The 22,942-nt window shown below is 31.9% G+C and overlaps 1 protein-coding gene across 1 annotated transcript in view; it reads right to left on the bottom strand.

Annotated features, from left to right (window-relative positions):
• LOC118202295 (uncharacterized) overlaps positions 1–22,942 on the bottom strand; it is a 96,199-nt gene that overhangs the window by 51,309 nt on the left and 21,948 nt on the right. The window contains exon 2 of the mRNA XM_035374455.2: positions 11,623–12,850. Within this exon, the coding sequence (XP_035230346.1) occupies positions 11,623–11,938 (316 nt within the window). The 5' untranslated portion in view covers positions 11,939–12,850. The remainder of the gene's footprint in view (positions 1–11,622; positions 12,851–22,942) is intronic.

Here is a 22,942-nt window from a genome sequence, read left to right as displayed (position 1 = left end):
GTAGTATACATTTTCAATAACATTTACTTAAGAGTCATTTGAAGACGCAGACAAATACAAAACACATTGGGTAAATTATTTTAAGTGAGAGTTTCAAGCACAGTCGAATGGCGCTCAGAAGGAAAGAAAACATAAAGGAAGTTGCCCGTGAAAGGGAATTCCACATCCAAACAATAACATCTTCCTCAACATTTTTTATTTATGTAGTTCTCTCCACACTGATAGGGTAAATTAAGCTTTCATCTTACATTTTTGCATTGGATTTGGGTTTCGAATGAACTTATACCCAGAGTATTGTTATAAATTTTAAATAAGCAATCTTCTAGTATCAAGATTTACATTAATTCATTTTACATTAACTCCTACAAGGAAAATATACTACTGGCCATTAATATTGCAACACCATGAAGGAAAGCAAATACGAAAAAGATATTTATTGTAAGTAAGTAGTGTGGCATGAAGGCAAAATGATTAAATTTGTAGCAGTTTGAGAGTTTACAAGGCTGCGAAATTAGTAGAAACAACTACCACTCCAGGGAGTTGAAACGGTCCTTAGCCGTTTAGGCATGGTGTCGATTTGGGCTTGGATGACAGAAACGGGCAACTCATTTAATGCTGTTTCAAGTCTATGCCACACTTCATCAACCGTATTAGCTGGCGTGCCAGTCTTTCAGCAATCCATGACCAGATGTTTTCAATGGGTGACAGATCTAGAGATCGTGTAGGCCAGGGCAGCAACTGAATACTCCTGAGCATTATTCTGATTGGATTACATAGGTCAGAAGCTCATCCCGTGGCGCCCCTTGTGTATCGAGGAATGCAACATGTGGTCTTGCATTATCTTGTTGGAAGATGGCGTTTGGCAGGCCTCGAAGATAAGGCACAAACACTGGATATAATATGTCAGAAATGTAACCTGCATTCAAATTACTGTCGATCCGAACTAGAGATGTGCGTGTCGTATACCCAATAGCTGCCCAAACCATCACAACAGGTGCAGGGCCTCTATGCCGATATCGAATTCAAGCAAGCGACGTGCAGTCTCTTCGGAGCCTCCAGACACGTACACGGCCATCAGAATACCGCACGCAGAACCGGAACTCGTCTGACGACATTGTGCCATTCGTGTATCCAGCTTTGTCGTTTGGCGCACCATAGTCTCCGTTTATCTCTATGCTACATTGTAATAGCCGGCGTACTGAAAACGTCCACGTTCCTGCAAAAGTCGACGCACAGTACGAGTGAATACTGGGCGTGTTGCAAACATGTCCATTTCCTGACTAATGGTCCGTGATGTGGTTATACGGTTTTGAAGGGTGACCTCACAATATGTCTGTCCTCTCCGGCATTGGTCAGGGGAGGGCGTTGAGATCTTGCAGGTGGTTCAGTATGATCCTCAGCAAACCACTGATTGCATATTCTCATGACGGTGTTTGGATGTCGACCAGTGCGACAGGCGATATCACGGAATGATTCATCTTCTTATTCGAGGGAGAACACAATATTCTGAGCAAACTACGACCTTACAAAGCACTTTCTGAATAAGAAATCCATTACACAACTTTTCATTCATGCAGTGCTTCAGAAATCGTTTCTTTCTTCTGCTTAGTCTGAGTGCGCTGAAATACTAATCATTTGCATATCTCAATCTTTTCTTGCTTTCGTGTGATTTTGACATTCTTCAGATGATTCCTTCCTGGTTTTGCAATTTTAGTGGCCAGCAGTGTAGTTTCAGTTGACTTCAGGAACGAATTAAATTTGTAAACCGATGTTTGTGCTATTTATCATACTCCTATTGGTACATAAAATGCGAAGATATGCACAAACATTTCGAAAGCAATTTTTAAAATCCCTATTAAAAGATGATTATTTTTCCTCATAATCAAATTAATATTTTTTTCTATTTGACTCTCTGAGTACCTGATTTTGCTTACAGAGTAATAATAGTCTTATAAATTGTGAGCAAATATGTTTTTAAATTTATTCTTTTAAACACTCAATATAGAACAATTGTTACAAAAGAAGAAGAATGTTTTTATTAATTTCAAAATTATTCTCTCTTAAGCAAACATAGAAGTTTTTTTTATACTATAAACTAGACGATAGACTTTTATTATACTAGATATAGAAGTTTTTATTATATAATGATAAATGTTTTCGAAAATAGATAGTGAAAGTTTATTGTGCTTAATATTTAGTTAGGGATGAAGTTTGAATTGGTGGTTGGTGATATTTAAATGTTAAAAGTAACAGAATTTGTCTTTCGATATTAAAAAAAATTACAGTATTTCAGTAACTATCACCTTTAACAGTGTCTCCAGTTAAGAATTTTGCCAAATCTTTAACGTTTTACTCTAACCTGAGGCGTAATTGGAAGTAGTTTATTGTGCCGTATTGCCCTTAATTATTTGCTGTCATTTGTATAGTCAAGAACTGTGCCCACACAATTCTTAAAATTGCTGTGCTTTTGAGTTTTCCTTTAATTTTAATAAAGGGAAAAGAAACTGAATTTTAAACGTTATTTTATGCATCATACATTAAATATACCGTATTTTTTCCGCTAATGAAAAACATTTCATAAAAATGATATAGTATCATTTCTTTTTCAAATGCAGTTTCTTAAATTTAAAGTAAAATCCAATGCACGAAAAAAAAAACAAAGGACTTGAAAAACACTTTTTTGATGATTTCTTTATTTTTACTTCCTTGTACGAAGTAAAAGAAGTATTGTAACCGCGAAAAATTCCAGTTCTCATATTTCAAAAAAAATATCCCTTTTGATCACTATTGAATGTAATTTAACGATGCTTTTGCGTGACATCTGTACGCATGGACAGAATAAATGGCTCTCTTTCACCAAACGAATTATACAATATTTAAAATAGATTCAGAAGAGATTTTTTCGTGATGTCCGTACGTCCGTATGTATGTATCTCGCATAACTCAAAAATGAGTAGCCTTAGAACATTGAAATTTTGTATGTAGGACTGTTATAACATGTAGTTGTGCATCTCCCTTTTTGTTTGCAATTGGCCGCAGCAAAAGTATATACTCACTCTGTAATTCGGGTCAGTGGGGTCAGTTTTTTAATTCTTATACGCTAGTAAATTGTGCATTTTTTGCTTTAAAAATGATTTAATTATGTTTTTCTTATCTTTCGTATAATGTTTTTATGCCTTTAGGTAATCTACATCCAATAGTTGTAGAATCATCAGCAATTTTAAAGTTGTTTAAGTGCTGCTAAGCGTAATTTTTTACCATAGCAGCCATATTTGTTTACATTTGAAACTTAGCAGAATAGAGAACTTAGTCTTTCTGAAACTTCAGTGTCTTTTTGCCGAGTGGGATAAAAAGGAAACGTTTAATTTTGTGCACTGAAAAAGTGCCTTTTTGCCCGCTGGCCTAATTGTTTCGTTTTGCGTTAGCCTAAAGCGGCAATTTGCCCAGTGTCATTTTGCGTCAATTCAATTTTGAAACTGTTGAAAATAAAATGATTAGGTGATTTTCTGGTGTTCATACTTTTGCAATCGCCTGTTATCTGTTTCACGGCAGGTCTTGCGATAAATGTTTAGATAAACAAATATTTAGAATTCGAATGTAACGGATATTTTTTGCTTACTAGGTTAGTTTATTCTTTATTCTTTTTCTCAGATTACCTAATTAATTATATTTGGATTATAGATCAGTCTAATATATTTATGTATGAGATGTGTTGTGAATAAAAATAAGAAAAACTTGGATAACATAACTCCATGCGAGAATCATTCTTTAGTGTGATATAATATTATATTTTGTGATATTGCAGTTGAATTGAATTTTTTGGTTTAAGAGCGAAGAACATGATATTTAATAAATAAAGCTAACAAACAAAACTTTAAAAAAAGCCCCTTAGGTGCGTAACATAAAAATCTGAAAATTTTCAGATTTTTTTCTTTTAATATTTTTTCGTTTTTAATAAAGATATTTTGAGGTTTTACGTATTTTTGCCTTGTCACGAGATGAGAACTGAATTAATTGAATGAGAAATATATCTCTATTGAAATTCGAGGGAATAAGTTTAAAGGAAATGCAGCAAAAAAATGAGTATAATTTACCATTTCGGTACTATTCCGTTTTGAGGACCGTAAAAAATCGCCAAACAATTGTTGATGCCAATGCTGCCAAAAATAATTGCTCCAACGCAAATGCAAGAAAGGAAGTATAATAGTAAATAACTATAAGATTAATTTTGTTTAATTTAGATAAAAGTTCATTTCATATAATACTTTTTATTATAATTTATATAAAAAGGATAAACATAACTGAATGGAAGCACAAGAGTAAATAACTATTTCAGATCATTATTATAATTTATATAAAAAAGGCTAAACATAACTGAGTGGATTCCTGCATCGCTATTTTGCTACCAAGTTATCGCTAAAGCATTAATTCATCTCGTTCAAATAATTTTCTATAATGAATGATGCCTTTTCTTTGAAAAATTCTATTGTAGAATTTTCGTCACTGGTCAATTCCCAAATTGTTAAATCCACAGCGTTATCGAAAAAAGATTTAAAAATTAAACTAGTATTTCAATGGCGTCTTAAGAAAACCTATCTAAACTTACGTAATTTGAAATCAGCGCGTACGCTAGATTTGGCGCACTGTTAAATGGGCGTGTTTGCAAGATTTGGCTCTTTTGCGCAAACATTTTCGCTGAAATTTTTTTACGGTACTGAAAACGGAATAGTACTAATATTCCTTACAAGGAAAGGCCCACCAGCGGCCGAGCTGAACACTGGTAGTTCGGTCCGAAGTTCGAATCCCGCGAACGGGCTGGCTGCATGTGTGTTTTCGTGGTTTTCCCCATGTGTAACGTGTATACGAGCCTGTTTCCCTTAAAAAGTTCTCCACGAAGGCATCCCTCCCTTAAGGCGCAGATAGCCCTCGAGTGTTTTGCCATAATCTAGTAAACCAAACCAAACCAACCTTACAAGGAAGTCATGTGGTGTACACATCAGATTTTTTGTATTATACTTAAATATGTAACACAGAAGCTGGTAACTTTACATTAACAACTCTAAATAACTGACACTAATAAAAGTTAAACTATTAAAATAAAAAAATTAGATCTTTTAAAATCAAAAGTATGAAACCACAAATAATAATAATAATAATAATAATTACTAAATTACAACCGGCAAAAATCTATCAAAAGTGTACTGAAATAAACTCCAACAACAAATTTTTAGCACACTTTCCTCAAAAAGGCTTTATATATATTAACTTAACATTTTTCCTGATATATATTATTCAAAAAAACAATTTCAGAAAAAAAAAAAAAAAAAGAAAGAAAGCTCCGAATTTTGTGATATATTGATATACGCTACGAAAATTACTAAAAGAATGACTCTTGTCACAATTAACGTTCAAACGTTAAATGTAAATGGAAACGCATTTGTTTTTGCTTTCAAAAATTCAGTTCATTTTTGAAATTATGAACGTTGATACTTCTGAAATGATTTTTTATACTGCAAGGTAAATTTTAATTTTATAACGGTTATTTTAATTTAGTTAACATTTCCTATCTTGCCTCGTTTCAACTTACAGCTTTCTACCAGAATGAGGTTTTAGAATCGCACTGAATGCAAAGAAACATTATTTAAGGAAAGTTCAATTGACATCGTGAGAGAGACATAGGAATCCTAAGTACCGCGCTTTTGCCTTCGGGCTAAATCTAAGCAGCTGTTACGCTCCGCCGTATATTACTTGCCTTTTAATAGTTCGCCGGCTAGTTAAAACTAAGGGCCAGCTACGTTAGAGTTGTGTTAGCTTCGGTTAAATCTTTTAGTTAGATATAATTAGTTCTTATTTCTCATTTTTGGATTTAAACTCAAGTGGAGGCTTTGTTGTAAGCCCGAAGAAAGGGGCCACTTGTCCATTCTATTTTGAGTGAATAAAGGGTAATTAATCCTCCTTGAGTTTACGCTTCCTGTTATTTTGAACTAAGCGATAATTCGCTTAACCGAACACTAGGTTCCTCCACATTTAATTTAGCAGAATTAAAGTGAGGAACCCTACAATATAAATACAATATAAATAGAAGACTTATTGCAGAAATAAACAATGTATTACATCTCGGACACATGTAATAATATATATCTTGTCCCCAAGGCCCGTCAGTCGCGTTTTAATATATCTCCGAGAGCCAGAAGCAGTCAGCTGTTACTCAGTTTTGAGAGAGTGCGGCTCAAGAAGAGTTAGCAGAACTGCATTTTAGAATTTAATCTAACAGTGACATCGTTAATTCACAATATGCCTCCGGTCTAAGGAAGATTTCCTCAAAAATCGCGATGTGCTTGAGCTGTGTATAAGTACTTTTATTTTATGTGCACTCTATTAAGTGATCAACTTCTTCCTGCTCATCTCGAGTAATTATTTAAAGACATATCCACGAACCCATTGCTGGCAAAAATATATATACGAAAAATATACAAATATATATACGAATATATGAAAAACAAAATAAAGTATAAAAAATCAATAAATTATGAATTTTCTCATTACAAATTTTCAAAAAGTTTGTTTAAATTTTAAGGTTTTCCCCACGTGCAACGAGCCAGTTTTCCTTAAAGCGTTCTCCACGCTCATCCTTTTCTTTCCGTGTAGTGCTTAATGGCGATGCACATAATAAAAAATGTGATGTGTACACCACATGACTTCCTTGTACGGAATATTAAATTTACATTTCGTTTAAACTTATTGGATTGAATTAAATCTACTTCGCCGACAGCGCATAAACCACAATAGAATAAATGCATTCTTTAAAATTCACTCTATTTCTTTACCACAGCGACACTCTGGCGCTAGGTTCACTTAACAGTATTATATTTCGTTCATATTATAACTTAGAATGCGCAAATTTATATCATTTAAAGAATTATCTAATCGTTGTCCCATGTTCTGTTCAAATACTATAATAAAGCTAGAACGATGCAAGGTTCTTTAATATTAAAGGTTAGGCCAGGAACGGAAAAAGTGTGCCATGGGTTGATGGTAGTGACGTCACCCGGGTGACAAGACACATGGATTGCCGCGTCTGCTACATAATTTTGGTAATGGAAAAAATGTAAAGTATCATTTTATATATGGTAGTTATAATAACATAACGGAAATACCGGGTATATACATTCTGATTAAGCATTTTGTTAAAGCAAATATTTATTTTATGCACAGAATTCGTACGAATGCTAAAAATAATAGTAAACATTACATCCTTTTCTTAAAGGAAAGCATTAGAAAATGAAAAACGATATTTAACTTAATTAAGGGAAATAAATGTGGTAAAACAAGGTATTTTTCAATATTTTTTGTTGTATTGTCTGAATTAAATAAATCTTGTTTAATAGAAAATATGAAGGCATAACTGCTAAACCATGGTAATAACATAACTGCTAAACCATGGTAATAACATTTTTTGTTGTATTATCTCAATTAAATAAATCTTGTTTAATAGAACACATGAAGGCATTACTGCTAAACCATGGTAATAACATAATCAAAAAGTATTTTCCTATTTATATTCATTACTCATGCATTTTTTAAATACAAATGAACTTTGACATTCCATCAGAAATATATGATCGTGATTTTCAGTTTAAATTACGTAACTCAAGCAAAAAAATATATAAAAAGATTTAAATCAGTAAATTCATTTTTAATTACCCTAAAATTATACAAATTTCTTAATATCACATCCTTGTACTTTTAAATAGACTTATCACATTCTTTTAAAGTCACATACTTATATTGATTCACTTCAGATTTCAGCAGAAGTGCATATATTTTCAGTATTATCTAAAAACAATCTTATAATCCCTTAGACTCCTAAGATTTCTATATAACATTTACCGTGGCGTGTTTATTTGGTATAGAAAATAATCTTCGATTTTCACGCCCTATTCTTCCCTCCATACATTAAAAATAGAATAATTAAAATACATTTCTTAGACATACTAAATGCACAATAATAAAACTAATAAACTTGCCCTACATCTTAATTTCAATGCAGCCTGTATTCAAATTAAATATTTTTAATTACTAATGTATTTATATCAGGTTGTTTCTTAAAACTCTTTTGAACACTCAAAATAGTGTTCAGTATTTAATTATTTGTCTTTCTCATATAATTAAAAACAAATTACATGGAATCAAAATTAAAATATATGCAGCAGTTAAATAACACTGAAGAGAATATCTTACTTAATCTTTCGCTATTGTATTCCAGCACAATATACAGATTTGCTTTCCTTCAGGGTCAAGCATATGTAAAATCACTTAGTTATATCAATTAAATTACATCAGACATATGCATCAGTTAAATAACACTGAAGGAAATATGTCACTCACTCATTCGATGTTTGCATCATAGTTTTGTCCAGAAATCGTTCTTTCCTCACGGTGAAGCATGTATCAGTTTACTTAGTTCGCAATGCTGAACCCAGACATTGCTTCAATACATAGAATTACGTTTGAGATGTAAAGAAAGTAATCAAAATATGTGAATGAAGTTGGATAAGCGAATTTATCAAGTAATCATTCAGGTACTCAGTATTGGTAAACATGACAAGTTTAAATATCTATAATGTAAGTTTCATTCGCAAAGTGAACGTTATGATAAAAAATTATTTAAAATGAGAAATCTTTCAATTTTAAATGTAAAATAGCAGCAAAATGAAAATAAATGTAAAATTACATCAGTTATGTATGAAAACTACATAAATTCATTAAAAAAATAGTCAGTTATTTTATGTGGTTGGAAAGAGTGTTTTCGCTAAAAAACGTATTGGCGAGTATAATTCTGAAACAACGCTGTAGCACAATTTGCCACTTCTGACTAGGTATAATAGCAAATTAGCAATGCAAATCAAATCAAACTGTTGATGCAACGAATGTAAACAAACGCCAAGAAGTAGCGACTGTCACTCATGGACCTTATAAGAGACCTTTTCTTATAAGGTCCATGCTGTTACCCATCGACCTTATAAGAGATAGACTAAGAGATAGACTTATAAGAGATAGACTAGACCCAGTGGGGGGGGGCGCGCGTCACCGACATGTCGGCAAGAAAGAGTAGGGACGATCTGGTTTACTTTAACACTGAGTTTCAGTGTTAAAGTATTATGCAAAATCTCAGAAATTTTTGGTAAACAAATCATGAAACGAGGTCATAGGTGAAGAAACAGTCAGTGAAGAGACAGGCGGAAGCCCGTCCTTCACCCTTGAACTCCCAGCAGCAAAGAGAAAGAAACCGGTCCAACAACTGCCACCAAGGGCTTGGACGAAACGATGACGATTCTTGAAGCGATAGTTTGATGATAGATGCCGGCTTGCTAGCACAATTAGTTATTTTAATAATTCATAAATTTCGGAGCATAAAATTTTCTGAGCGTAATGAAGGAAAAAAAAAGATAAAATAAAATCTAGAAGCACTCTTTTTTTAAAGTTTTGTGTGTTACCTATATTTATTGAATATCATGTTCTTCGCCCGTAAACCACATACACTTGAAAACAGCATATCCGTACAGTGCTCGCTCTGAACTCGCTGAGTTTGTTAATCAAAAATTCGTTAAAATTTTACAAAATGTGAAATAGATTAAAACAAATTCGAAATTCGGCCGTCCAGATGCCTATGTTCGGGTGGAGGATTACATTATTCAAAATTCGATGGCTCTAGATACTGTCGTTTTTGTCACAGTGCGAGAAACATACATGTATTCATGCATGGGCTAATAAATTAAATTAACAATAAATAAAAAAAATCTTATGCAGAACTAAAAATAATTTAAAAAAAATAATCATTATAAAATACAAGCAAAATTAATTATTACGGTTAAATACAATTTTAATATTAGAATTAAATGTATAAAAATTATTAAGGAGTCAAAAGTGTTTATCACTATGATGTATTATGAAATAGTATAATTGAAATAAAATTCCCTTATAGAAATTGTGCTATAAGACTCATCTATAATTTTAAAAAAGGAGCACAATTTAGAATTTTAAACAAAACTTTCAAAAATTCGTTTTTAAATATTTTAATATTTTTTACTTATTTACACCCCCCACCAAAAAAAAAGCATAAAAATTGCAAGAGAAAATTGCTTGTTTGAAATTTTCTATTAGTTAGATTTGAAACATTATTTTCTAAAAGAAGTAGTTACAAATTTCCTTACAGCATAGGAAAAGCTAAAAAAATATCCAGTCCTGAAAGCATGCAATAACTTTATAATTATTTGGAATGTTAATTATGCTCCATAAATATGCTACATTTTTAAAAATCAATCTCAATTTCAAAAATAAAAACATGTAGAAATTCTAATTTGTGAAATGAGGCGCTACAACCAGCTTTTTCTTGACAATTATACACGCTGCAATAGGCAATCAATATAAATTTCTGGAAGTCGTCCCTACTCCTCCGGATGTGATGAAGCTGACAGCCGGCAACGCCTCAGACAAGGGAGAAAACCCGTTTGGGTTAGTCTATTTCTTATAAGGTCCATGCTGTTACCCACATGACGTCATGCGCATGTGGCATAATTTTCTCTCTGCACTACGCATCGCTCATGGGCCACTCCTGAGAACGATGTATAAAAGAAATTAAGCAAACAAAACAAAAAAGAAACAGTTTTTCACAGACGATTGAGTATTTCTCATTCAATTAATTCAGTTCTCACTTCACGACAAGGCAAAAATACATAAAAACTCAAATATCTGTATTAAAAATTACGAAGTAAATCTTAAACACTTATTTCCTTGAAAAATTTCCAGAAAGGATTAAGCACGATTTAATTCGCAATAATAAATGAAGGCGCTATTTTTGTTGTTGCGAAGCTATGTTTCTCTAGATTGGCAACAAATCCACTACTCTGCTGTTTCAAATGTAAACAAGCAATGGTCGCCATCAAAAAAATTATTAGGCTTAGCGGAACTAAAACAACTTTAAAATTGTTGATAATTCTAAAAATATTGCATATAGATTTACTAAAGGCATAAAAACCTTAACCGGAAGATAAGAACAACATAATTCGATCATTTTTAAAGCAAAAATGTACAATTTACAAACATGTAAGAGTAAAGAAACTGAGATCACTGAGCCGGGTAACAGAGTGGATATATATATAAATATATTTATATATGTTTGGCGCGGCCGATTGCAACCAAAATACGAGGTGCATATCTGCATGTTATAGCAGTCCTATATACAAAATTTCAACGTTCTGAGGCTACTCGTTTTTGAGTTATGCGAGATACGTATGTACGTACATACATGCGTTCGTACAGACGCCACGAAAAATTCTCTTCAGAAGTCATTTTAAAGCAGTTTTATAATTTTTTTGGAGGAAAAGAGTCTTTTATTCTGTCCTTACGTACAGATATCACACAAAAAGATCTTTAAATTGCATTTGAAAGCGGTCAAAATGGATATTTTCGTTGAAATATGCTGCCTGAAGCTTTTCGCGATTACAATACTTCCTTTTTACTTCGTACAAGGAAGTAATAAAAAAAGGAGTTTGAAAGAATATAAAAGTCAATTGTTACTGAGATTAATATAGAGAATTTGGTTAGGTATCGATTTCTTACCTGGAATATCAATGCACAATTTATTGACTCCTCCATAAGCAGGTACTAGGTAAATTAGTCTTCGATTTAAGGCCATTTCACTTCGATTATTTTGAACTGATTTTTCTGTTGAGGCGTCATCCACTTCGATGCGCGCCATTTGCCCAAGAAGCCACTGAATACTGTAATTTTTCGACTGAACAATCTCATCTACTTTCTGCATTTCGTAGCTGATGTATTCCCATTCATTTGAAAATAAACTAAGGGTTAAGAATAATGTAGCTAGAGAGGTCAAGAGAATAGTAACTGATACGAATACGCATGTAAATGTGAACATAGTAAAAGAGGGAAATATTGAGACATATTTGATGAAAACTGATATCAGTATAGGAGTCTTACGAATTTCAAATTCAAGGCAATTTATGCTCTTGTTTTTTGAAGTTATTGTTTTTCGAAGATGAGAATAAGATTTGGAATATGAAAGAGTATTACAGATAAATGATTTTAATGCACCTTTGTATTTAGTGAGGGAGACCGTAATTAATGCTCACATGAATAGAAAGTAATAACTTTGAGCTACAAATTAAAATGTTAGAAATAAGCCTAGAAATTACAATATCACCTCATTGCGATATAATTACGTTAATTTGAAAAAAATTCCTGGAGAAATATTAATACATATATTCAAATGTGGAACAAATTTTTGAATAGTTTCTACGTTAAGCATAGAAAATGCTCTTATGTTCAGGTAATGTCTGTACAAATTTTATCAATGTAATGAATGAAATAATAAAACATATATATATTCTCAATTTTTGTGAAAAAACTTTTGATAATTTTTTATGATGAAGACTCTCTTTCAGGAAGATATCTGTTCAACGCAGACTTTTCGCAAAGACATGATTTTATTAAACTTCCATCAACCCAAGTCTTTGAATACTTAAAATAATTGTAAAATTTTACTACGTTTAACATTAATACATTTTTCTTACATAAATTATTCATAAATCAGATCACATTTGTTCCTAAAATTTGTATTTAATTTACTGTATTAAAAGGTATTTAAAAATTGTATAAGGTCAACAGGCTATACACTTTTTTTTAGATTTCACGAATATTTTATAATGCAGTCCACTTTATTGTTTGAAGAAACACACGTTATTAGATGATCAGTTATTTTGGTCAATAGTATTTAGCATAGTTTTAACTGCTTGGCATACTGATGGGTGCAAGTTCTTCCGTAGAATTCCTGAAAAGAAATGAATATCTCAGCAATCAACACGGTATGAAAGCTTAATAGTAAACATTATTATACATTTATACAATGAAATAAAGATATCAGGATCCAGAAAGTGAGATGTTTAAAATATAAAAATTAGGATTAAATAAGATTACTTGTTTTACTATAAATATGGAAATGTTTTCATTTTATAAAAGTAATTCGTTATAATATAGAAACTTCCAGATGCATATTTATTTTGCTTTATTAGGAATAGAGGATCAGGAAATTATAATAATAACAGAACCCGACTGTTTTCCGCAGCAATCGTCACTATTATTATCACAAGAAAAAGGGAAATAAAGATATTGAAATGCCTATTTTAAAGTAAAGACTAAAGTATAATACTTTATAGAAGCCCCGGATAAGCTTTCTGAACAGACTCTAACCAAGATCCATCCCTTACTGTAGAAAATACTTTAACAAACACGGCCTTAAAAACATCAACTTTATATGTCTCATTGCCGTATTTACTTAATAAACTTTCTCCGATGCCCTTGAACCACTCAAATGGTTCTTCAAAATGAATGTTGTCATGGAAAACGTCTGTTGCTTTCCCACTAGGTGCAATGGGATATATTTTCTATCTTCAAACCTGATAGCTAGCTTCATGAAAGTTCGAATGGCATCTATGATATACTCCAACCTTCCCTCAGGCTCAACAGCTTTTCTTCAACTTGCAACCTTGCATGGGTTAAACTAAATATTGCTTAATCTCCAGGCATTACTGTCAACGGGTGGCAGTGTACGGAACCTGTAGTCCAAAATTGAGGTTTTTCTCCAAGCAGACGGTCAGGAGATTTCCATAGTTTTCTAGAGAAGTAACTTATAAGAAGATTAAAAAAAACCCCATTTTATTATAACGTCAATTTGACAACTTACACAGTTCATGTCATTAACAGAGCAACTTATTGCTTCTTGCAGGATTTAACAGAATATAAATATTAACGGAAAACTAAAGTGATTAAAGTATGCAATTCAGACGGCAAAATTCCACTGTAAGCTTTGGCTGAAACCTTCTCATCACGTAAATAAATGCGGCTAGCGAAAGGTTACAACCTATTATGGCAAATATGAGAGCTGAGCATAAATAGTTTGGAGAAGGTCATTACTCGTTTCCAAGAGATTTTACATATTTCAAGAATTTTGCGCTTCTGTACGTTAACTAATTTGTATCTCAGAAACATCCGACGATGCAGAAGTTGAAAGAACCTTGCCGTGTGATAAACAAGATAAAGATACTGATAATGGCTAGTAAAGATAAATAATTAAGCTAATGACAAGATAATGGATTAGAGTACATAAACCCCTGCAAGGTGCGCAAAAGTACAAAAAAAAAAGTCTGGCCGGATAGTTTTATTGGACAAAGCTGTTGTAATGAAACCGAAGATTTTGCAAAGTATGTGCTACTTGTCAGCGCGTTCGGAAAGGAAACGATACAAAGAAGGTTTCAATGCTCTTAATATCGGTCATTTTTGAAATATTTACTATATTAACTATATTTAGTAAATAAATGTTGATGCTGTAGGTCCGCAGCAAACTTCAACAAGGACTGGAAAAAATATGTGATCAAATCTCTGTGTACATCATCTAAATATTCACATGCTGTTCCTCAGACAGATATTTTTTCAGGAAGTGCAACTGATGTTTTCTTACACACCTTCAGTCTTTTTGGTATCCTAAATTCGATTTAAATGGATCAGGGGACTTCATTTGTCAGTGGTTTGGCAGTGAAATTTTTGGAGCTAGTTTGCATTGAGAATATGAGAAGCTCTTTTATTATGTTTTAATTAATCCCGTTGAATGTTTCCATGAACGCTGTAAAGAATATTAAATGGATACAAATGTCCTAGGAGTTGTTTCTGAATATCAGAAGTATTCACTGGCTCATCTTACGCAATCAGAAACGGTCACATATGAAACTATCTATTTCACGTTATCAGAGCTATTTCATGGCAAAAAAAAAAAAAAAAAAAAAAAAAAAAAAAAAAAACTGACGAACGTTTTCACTCTACTATACGCAAAGAAATAAAGAAATAATATCGTCTGTTAGGTTTTGAAATATGTTAATCGAATGAAAAAATGTCAAGAACTGGCTATTTAATACACGAAAGAAGCTTAACAACGAAGTAAAACATGAACGAAACTCAGTAAAAACACAATTTGGTAAAGGAGATTTAATTATAATTTTTAAATTAAAAATCGACAAATAATTTAGAAGTGCAAAAGTCCTGGATAAACAAAGCAGAAAATTTCAGGAAGCAATTATATTGTGACTTTCGAAGGTCGAAATCAACATTATATTACAGACAATGTATATAATATTATGTCAAATAGATGATAAAGAAAATAAACACTCTGTTTTTTATTTAAGTTCAAAAATTACTAAATAAAAAAATATTTAAGGAAGGAGTGCGCAGGAAAGCAGCAAGCAACTATAAACTATGCTATAAAAAATTACAGTTTTATTTGGATTCTCATCTAGAGTTTTTGACGTAAACTGATCACAATTCTTTGACCTCGCTACAGTCTAATGTCTCGTTACCTCGCTACAGGTGTAATTCTTGATGGATGAACTTGGCACTCGCGTTACAACTTTATAACTTTAAAATGATTCATCGTAGGGATCCTTCGGCTCACCAGTGGCCGAGTGGTCAAGGCACTGAACACTGGTAATTCGACCTGAGTTCAAATCCCTAGCAGACGGGTTGACTGCTAGGGCGTTTTATTGGTTTTCCCTGTAATAAGAAGAATACGAGCCAGTTTCTCCTAGAAAACCCACCACCAAGGCATCCTTCGCCTTAGGCAATTCATGTGCTTTAACGTAACTGATCAAAGCACAAGGGATCCTTGCGGAAAAATATAAATGTTTTAAAGAGCATCAAGTAATATAATATTTCATGTCTTGCGTAATCAAATTTGGTACCTTTCCGTTTTGCCGGCGCAGGCGATAAAGTCGCCGATAAACGGAATATCCTCGCTGGTAACCTTTTACGCTTCATTTTCAAAACAAGTCACAGACATTTCTTATCAGGTTGATTGGTTCTTTCAATGCTGGCATTACAATTACATAGAATTTTTACCAGATAATAAAATTTTATGCCCTAGGGCCATTCGCCGTAATTAAGTCAATTAGAATACAATCACACCGCTCATCCGAAGGCGAAAATATAGAGAAGGCAAAGTCAAGGTTAAATTCATCAGTTCTAACGAGAATTGAAATAATTCTTGCATTTAAACTTGTATTCCAAATTAAAATGTAACTTGAAATTAATGTAGATAATTACTGAGAGAATTAGATTTTTGTAGCGTAGTTTACGTGAGATTAGATCACTTGGGGTCATGTGATATGAACTGACGAATCAGCTTACTGAACCATGAAGGCATAATAAATTCTTAAATTAATGCCTTTTTGCAAATTTATTGTCTTTATTTATTGGCTTTTTACAAAATTTTAAACGCTATTAAAATGTTTATGCCTTTAAAATAAAACATTCTTAGAACTACCATTTGTTAACTTTTTTATGCGTATACTGTATGTTGTCGCCAATAAAGTCTGCTCGGCGAGATTTGCGCCGGCGAAACAGAAAAGTACCTCAAATTTCTATTTTTAATTTTTTTAATACTATTATTTGATATATAGTAAAATTACGCAATTTAAATATTATGAGATTTCTTTATAATTAGATATTATTTAAAAATGTACATTCAAGTTTTTATTTTGGCCTAGAGTTTAGAAAAGTGTGAGAGAGCTTGCGTTTTTGAAAATTAAAAGAGAAACTTTTATGTCATTTCATGACATTTCGAATGTTACAGAACGTTTCCCTTTGGACACAGCTTCCCGATTGGAGAAAAGGTTGTAACAATGACTTATATGATGCATTTCGGATTCTTGACTAATATTTTTAAGGGTTCTCTGATGAGGAGTAGGGTTCCTAGGAAATTCACCTTTTCTTGTTTAGACTAAGTTCAAGGTCAGCTGGCTGATGCTCAACTTCTTGTGCTTCATAGAAAAAGACAGTGACAGAAGGACAGGGAAAAATAAAACCATCAGTTCGGATGTAAGAATGGAAATGGAATGACGAAAAATATTGCTGTACGTTCTTTAGTAGTCATTTCATTCATTTCACGCATATTTAATTGTGAAAATATTATTACGAATTCTGTATTTAGTTAGCTCGTGTTACGAATTTTGTATTTAGATAGCTAATGTTAGTAGAATTATAATTAAAATTGTTTTATTATTCCATGCAATGCAGCGCGAGACGGGTTTTAAGGTAAAGCGTTGCCAGAAAATTAAAAATACAGGAGCATGTGCATTTAACATTTAATAAATTGATATCTTGGTAATTTATATTTAAATTCAATAAATGTAATTGACTACTGTGTTAGCTGTAACCGAAATTCTACTCCTTTTCTTTCCAGAAATTTCGAGAAGCAGAAAATACTAGAATCTCTCGCGACCGAATTAAAAAAAAAGCCAAAGTTCCCCCCCCCCCCGAATTCGGGATTTCGATCGGGTTTGCTTTCTCTTCACATTGCGCTGCATTTTAAAGTTTTGAGTAGTTTAAAGTATAGTTATTGATTATGTTGCGTGATACTGTGAGAATATCTCTGAGGAAAATTACAGCGTTTTATTTTACTTCTTGCGATGAGAATAAATTTTATTAACCTTTTATTGGCCTTCTGCATTCAATCTATTTATGAACCAATACATCTACTTTAATAAGATAGTAAAACTTTTAAAAATTAAAAATATTTTCGAAAAATTTATAAAAATTACTATAAAATGCAAATTTAAAAAACAAATCAGAAACTGTGTGTGAAATTTATTTGGATTGAACAAATTGTGAAAGAAAGAATCAAGAAAGTTTAATAAAAAAAAGAGATATGAAAACACTTATACCAAATTCAATTAACATCTAGAGGACCTAAAATTTTGAGAGATTTTTTAAAAACTGCTCTCGCAATTTTTACAAAACTTGGCACTTTTGCATAATTTGAGTCATAAAATCGAAATATGTAAGAACATCGGAATTTCATTTTCGAAAAAGCCTGATTTTGTGTCCGAATACCTATGCTAGAACAATGTCATATATAAATGTAATATATACCCTAAATTGCGCTTTCGAGATATGAAAAACGTAAGTTAAATTTCGTCAATCGGCCCAGCAGAACAGGAGATATAGGAATGTCCCAGTATTTTCCTGCAGGATGTAAAATATGATATGTAGCGCTTTAGTTATGTGCTGTATATATTTCATACATTGCATTTGCATTTTGGTATTAAACAGTGTTATAAAAATAAAAATCGTATTTTTTTTTTATAAGAAATGAGGTAATTATTTTACCTTTGTTTCTTACTGGAAAAGTTCGTATCTTATTGGCAAATTTCATTTATTATTGGAAAAGTTTGTTACTTTATTTCTTATTGGAAAATACTGGTACGCCTAGTTTGGTATACGTTCAAGGATCTGCAGCGTATTAATGACGTATACCCAGGTATCACTGTGTATTTCCAACATATAATATCATAAAATGTATAACAACACTGAATTCAAATATTTTCAAATAACTTTTTTTCTGGTTTGTTTCATATACCATTATACCCCTGATATAATTTTGTTTTAATATGAGATATAAAGCTGTAATTGTTGATATTAACTGGAACCTCAGGAATGATTTACACACAAATATTTCAGATTCCATTATGTGTAGTTTATATAGTCTAGCTTATGCATTAAATTTTAACTGTAAACTTATCTTTCCAAAAACGTTTCGAGAAAAATTCATCATATTTCATTACGTACTCAAAGAGAAAAAGAGAATTTTACCATTGCAATGACATACATTATTGTTGCCGAACGATTAGTAATTTCTTACCTAAGAATTATTAAATGAAATTGAAAAAATATTGGAGTTATTAGTACTTGAGCTTAAATTAATATTTAATAAAGTAAAGAAAGAATGAGAATAAAAGAAATGAAATACTCATACAAAAGGCAATATTTCATTAGTTACATGAATATCAGTATTTTAACTGTACTTAAATATATGTAATATTAATTAGGCATAATTAAGGAAAAAGCGATTTTGAGAGGAAACAGAAAATCAGAGACAACTTGAAAATCTCATGACTTTTTATCATATCCAATGACAGGGGGATATGAACTATTCCTCTTGACTTTTACACTAATGGTATTTATTTTTCAGATGCAGAAATGTATTTTACTTTTATTTATGAAGATATTTATTGTTAAAATTTTATTAAAGAGTGTAGTTAGAAATTATATCTGTTTACAAGAAAAGTAATCGAATCAAAGGTAAATTACTGTGACTTGGAAACTATATAATAAACGTCCTACGCCATTGGATAAAACTATCAAAGAAAATAAAATTAAAAAAAAAGAAACAACTATTATGAAGAATAATTGAACTCGAGAGTACTAGTGTTAGGAAAGAAAATTACAAAAATTGAAAATATTTTAATAAGATATATAGTAATTTAATTTAGTCTTTCGTTACTTATGAAGGAGTTATACTAGCTTAATTATGTTAGTTGATAATTTGTGTCAAAAAAGTATCTGAAAACTCGTAGGAGCCTATTAAAAATGACTCTATAATACTAACAAATCGCATTAAGATTAAATATTATTAAATATTGGTGAATTTCAAATGAGGACCAGCAAATTTTCAAGAACTATTCGTTTATTAATTGTGTTTATTTAGCAGATGGAAATCATTTCTATCTTACTAATAAATTTGTTAAAACATTCCTGAAACCTCCAAATAATATTTTCCAAGTCATGGTTACTGCTCTAAAACACCAGGTTTTGATTTAATAAAAGTACTTTTCCTGTCTAATATTAACTGTGAATTTCTCCTGTACGTCTTGATTTTCCAAATGAGATTATGACAATGGGTAGGTGTTTCAATATGTTGCGATGAAAAGTGCAATCTTTATTCATATATTTCTTCATCTTGAAGATCTTATCAGATTATATAATGAACACTACAAATGCTGTGCTGCGAAATTCTTGCAGGTATAAGGTATTTCTCCCGTCTTCTTAGCATGCCTTCGTAGTGTAGTATTCAGCACGCTTGACGCGAATTCGAGAGTTCCGTGGTTCGAGTCCCAGCGGAGGCGTTGCTCATTTTTCCCATCTCTTGCTTTGAAAAAGTACCTAATATCTTTACAGTGGCGCCCGAACTAAAAGCTTGTGAACGATGATTCTTCACCACCGGAATTTGGCAAGTGGGTACCCTAAAACCCTGGGCGCCCTTTAAAAGTGGGAGTATATAAGGTATTTCTCCCGCCTTCATAGCATGTCTTCGTAGTGTAGTGGTCAGCACGCTCGACGCGAATTCGAGAGGTCCGCGGTTCGAGTCTCGGCGGAGGCGTTGCTTATTTTTCACATCTCTGGCTTTCAAAAAATACCTAATATCTCTACACAATAAACTATGACTTTCACACAGAATTATACATTTCCTTAAAAACAGAATATTTGACGAGAATTTTACTATTGCATAAATTTACAATCCGCCACAGAAGCACAGGTAATGTTATAACAGGCATACAACGAAGGTATTCTACTCGAATTAAAAAAAAGCATTCAGCGGTTTAAATACTTTAAGAAACATCTAACTTTATCTTAAAAGCTGCGCTGTTCGGATACTCCTTCTATTGCCGTGAATAAGATTGTCACAAATTCAGCTGATACTATTGTTCCGGAAACTCGCATAATAATATTGAATAGACAGGAGAAGATTCTATAGATTTTTCATAGTAGTAAATTTACCTTTCTGAGCTTTCCTCTGCGCATGATACATCTCTACAAGAGCACTAAAGCCTAAACCATAATTAGGTACGAGTGTAACGGTGTCGAAAGTTTCAGAATCGGTAATAAGCATGATGAGGCTTACTCACATACTATCATTACTGGTGGTTAAATATGATATGGACTAACAAAAAAAGAAAAAAAAAAAAACTACGATTCTGAAAGCAATATAATATTTTTAATATAATCTGAAAATCATCAGTTTTCCAAACTCAGAGAAATTCAAGGTCGTTCGGAGAGCCAGAGAGGTATTGGGGATTATGTACATCGTCTATCATAAATGCGTTTCTGAACCATTTACTTTCACAAAATTCTTTTCTTTTAATTTTTTCAGAATTAATTATTTCAACCGTTTTTTAAATCAACATTAAGCAGTGCTGTTTGCAGTTAACATAAAATGATTCCGAAAATCAGGAAATCTTAACAAAAGAGTATCTCAACAAAAATAATAAAAGTAATTTTTCCATTCGAACTGGTCTTTGAAAATAACACAGTACGAAAGAGTAGTATCATTACAGCTATTCTCAGCTATGTATCATTAAAACACGAAGAAATGATTTATTACATGAAAACCACTTTTTGACGGCAAAAATTATCTTCGCAACGTGACTGGCAAACCGCATCGGTATACGGTTTGCTTTTTCAGAATATTCTGTCTGCACAGGAATAAAAAACGTGTTACCTCTCAGTTGAAAGGAAGTAATTTCAATAAAATTACTAAAATAATGAAATCTAAATATAAGTAATTTTTACTTTAGATCAAATAGATATATGATGCTGTTATATCCACGATAATCCTTTTACACATTTATACTTTTCTCTTTTTGAAAAATATAATATTTTTATATACTCATATAAAGCTCATAGTTTTATATTTTTCATATTTTATTATATTACTCATATGTTTACAAAACATACATTTTATAAACATATGAGTATATGCGAACCATTAAATTTTTAAAACGTCATTGTTATTATAAAAATGTCTTAAAAATTAAGCGGTTTGAAAAAGAAGAATGGAGATTTCTCATATAACTTTTCTAAAGAATACATTTTTTTCGAACTTTATAATCAAAATATGTTACAATGAGGTGAACAAGAGCTATTGTACATTACAGGATACTTTGGTTCTCCAAAGCTATTAAAAGTTCTTTAAGAAAGCTGCCATTTTGCTATTTTTTAAACCATATTGTTATTATTTCGTAAAAATTTAAAGACGTTATAAGGTATTTCTCCCGCCTTCTTGGCATGTCTTCGTGGTGTGGTGGTCTACACGCTCGGCGCGTATTCCAGAGGTCCGCTGTTCGATTCCCGACGAAAGCGTTGCTCCAAAATACCTAATGTCTCAACAACGTAACCAATAATTCGCTAATACGCAGTAAAATTATTTGACGTTTTTGATTCACTTGCATCTCCTTGCAAAATGACTTTTTTAAAAAAATCTTTTTGGGGGTTATAATAAAATTGATTTACACACAATTTGTCACATAAGTGCCCAGTCTTTACTAGTTTGAGTTACTGATCACGGAAGCACATCAGCTCGATTAGTTCTTATTTCGGGATTATGGAAGGAGAGGTAGGTCTTTATCTGTTACAATCTAATTATGTAAGGAAATACTATTAAGCATCTTTTAGTGTCACAGTAGTGTGAAAATAAGCACAAAATAAATAATTAATAATATTAAGAAAGGTAATTTAATCGGGGGGCGTAAAATCCCCACCATGCGGGAAGGGAGGTGGTAATGAAAACTGATTATGAAAAATTATCAAAAGTATTATACTTTGTGGGACGATACACTCCAACCTATTTTCATTTATGTATTTAGTTAATAATACACTTACAAATACAATTAGTAAAAAATACAATCATCAATATTTAGTAAATACATAAAAATACAATTAGTAAAAATACATTGTTAATTCATTTTTATTAGCAGCAGTCGGTATGAAAGCTACACAGATATAAACAAAAATTTAGATCACTGTACAATATCAAATTATGATTATTAAATCGTTCTGAACATTCAGGAAAATTTAAATTTTCATACAGCTTCGAACCAAGCACGTCTGTAAGCTTTGTTCCAAAGTACCTTGTGTTGCTTAATATTTGTAGATTATGAGGAGAAGTTTTAGGTTATATATGTGTTAAAACTTTTGTGTTGGGGGGCTACTAAAACTAAGGCCTCATATATACGCGAATAAACCAAATAGGGCTTGCCATATG

Source organism: Stegodyphus dumicola, chromosome 2 (genome assembly GCF_044657685.1).
Source record: "Stegodyphus dumicola isolate Sdum_Otavi_A_Nest chromosome 2, ASM4465768v1".
Taxonomy (NCBI): domain Eukaryota; kingdom Metazoa; phylum Arthropoda; class Arachnida; order Araneae; family Eresidae; genus Stegodyphus; species Stegodyphus dumicola.
Note: the sequence above shows the minus strand (reverse complement) of the source record. Positions and strands in the feature narration are given on the sequence as shown.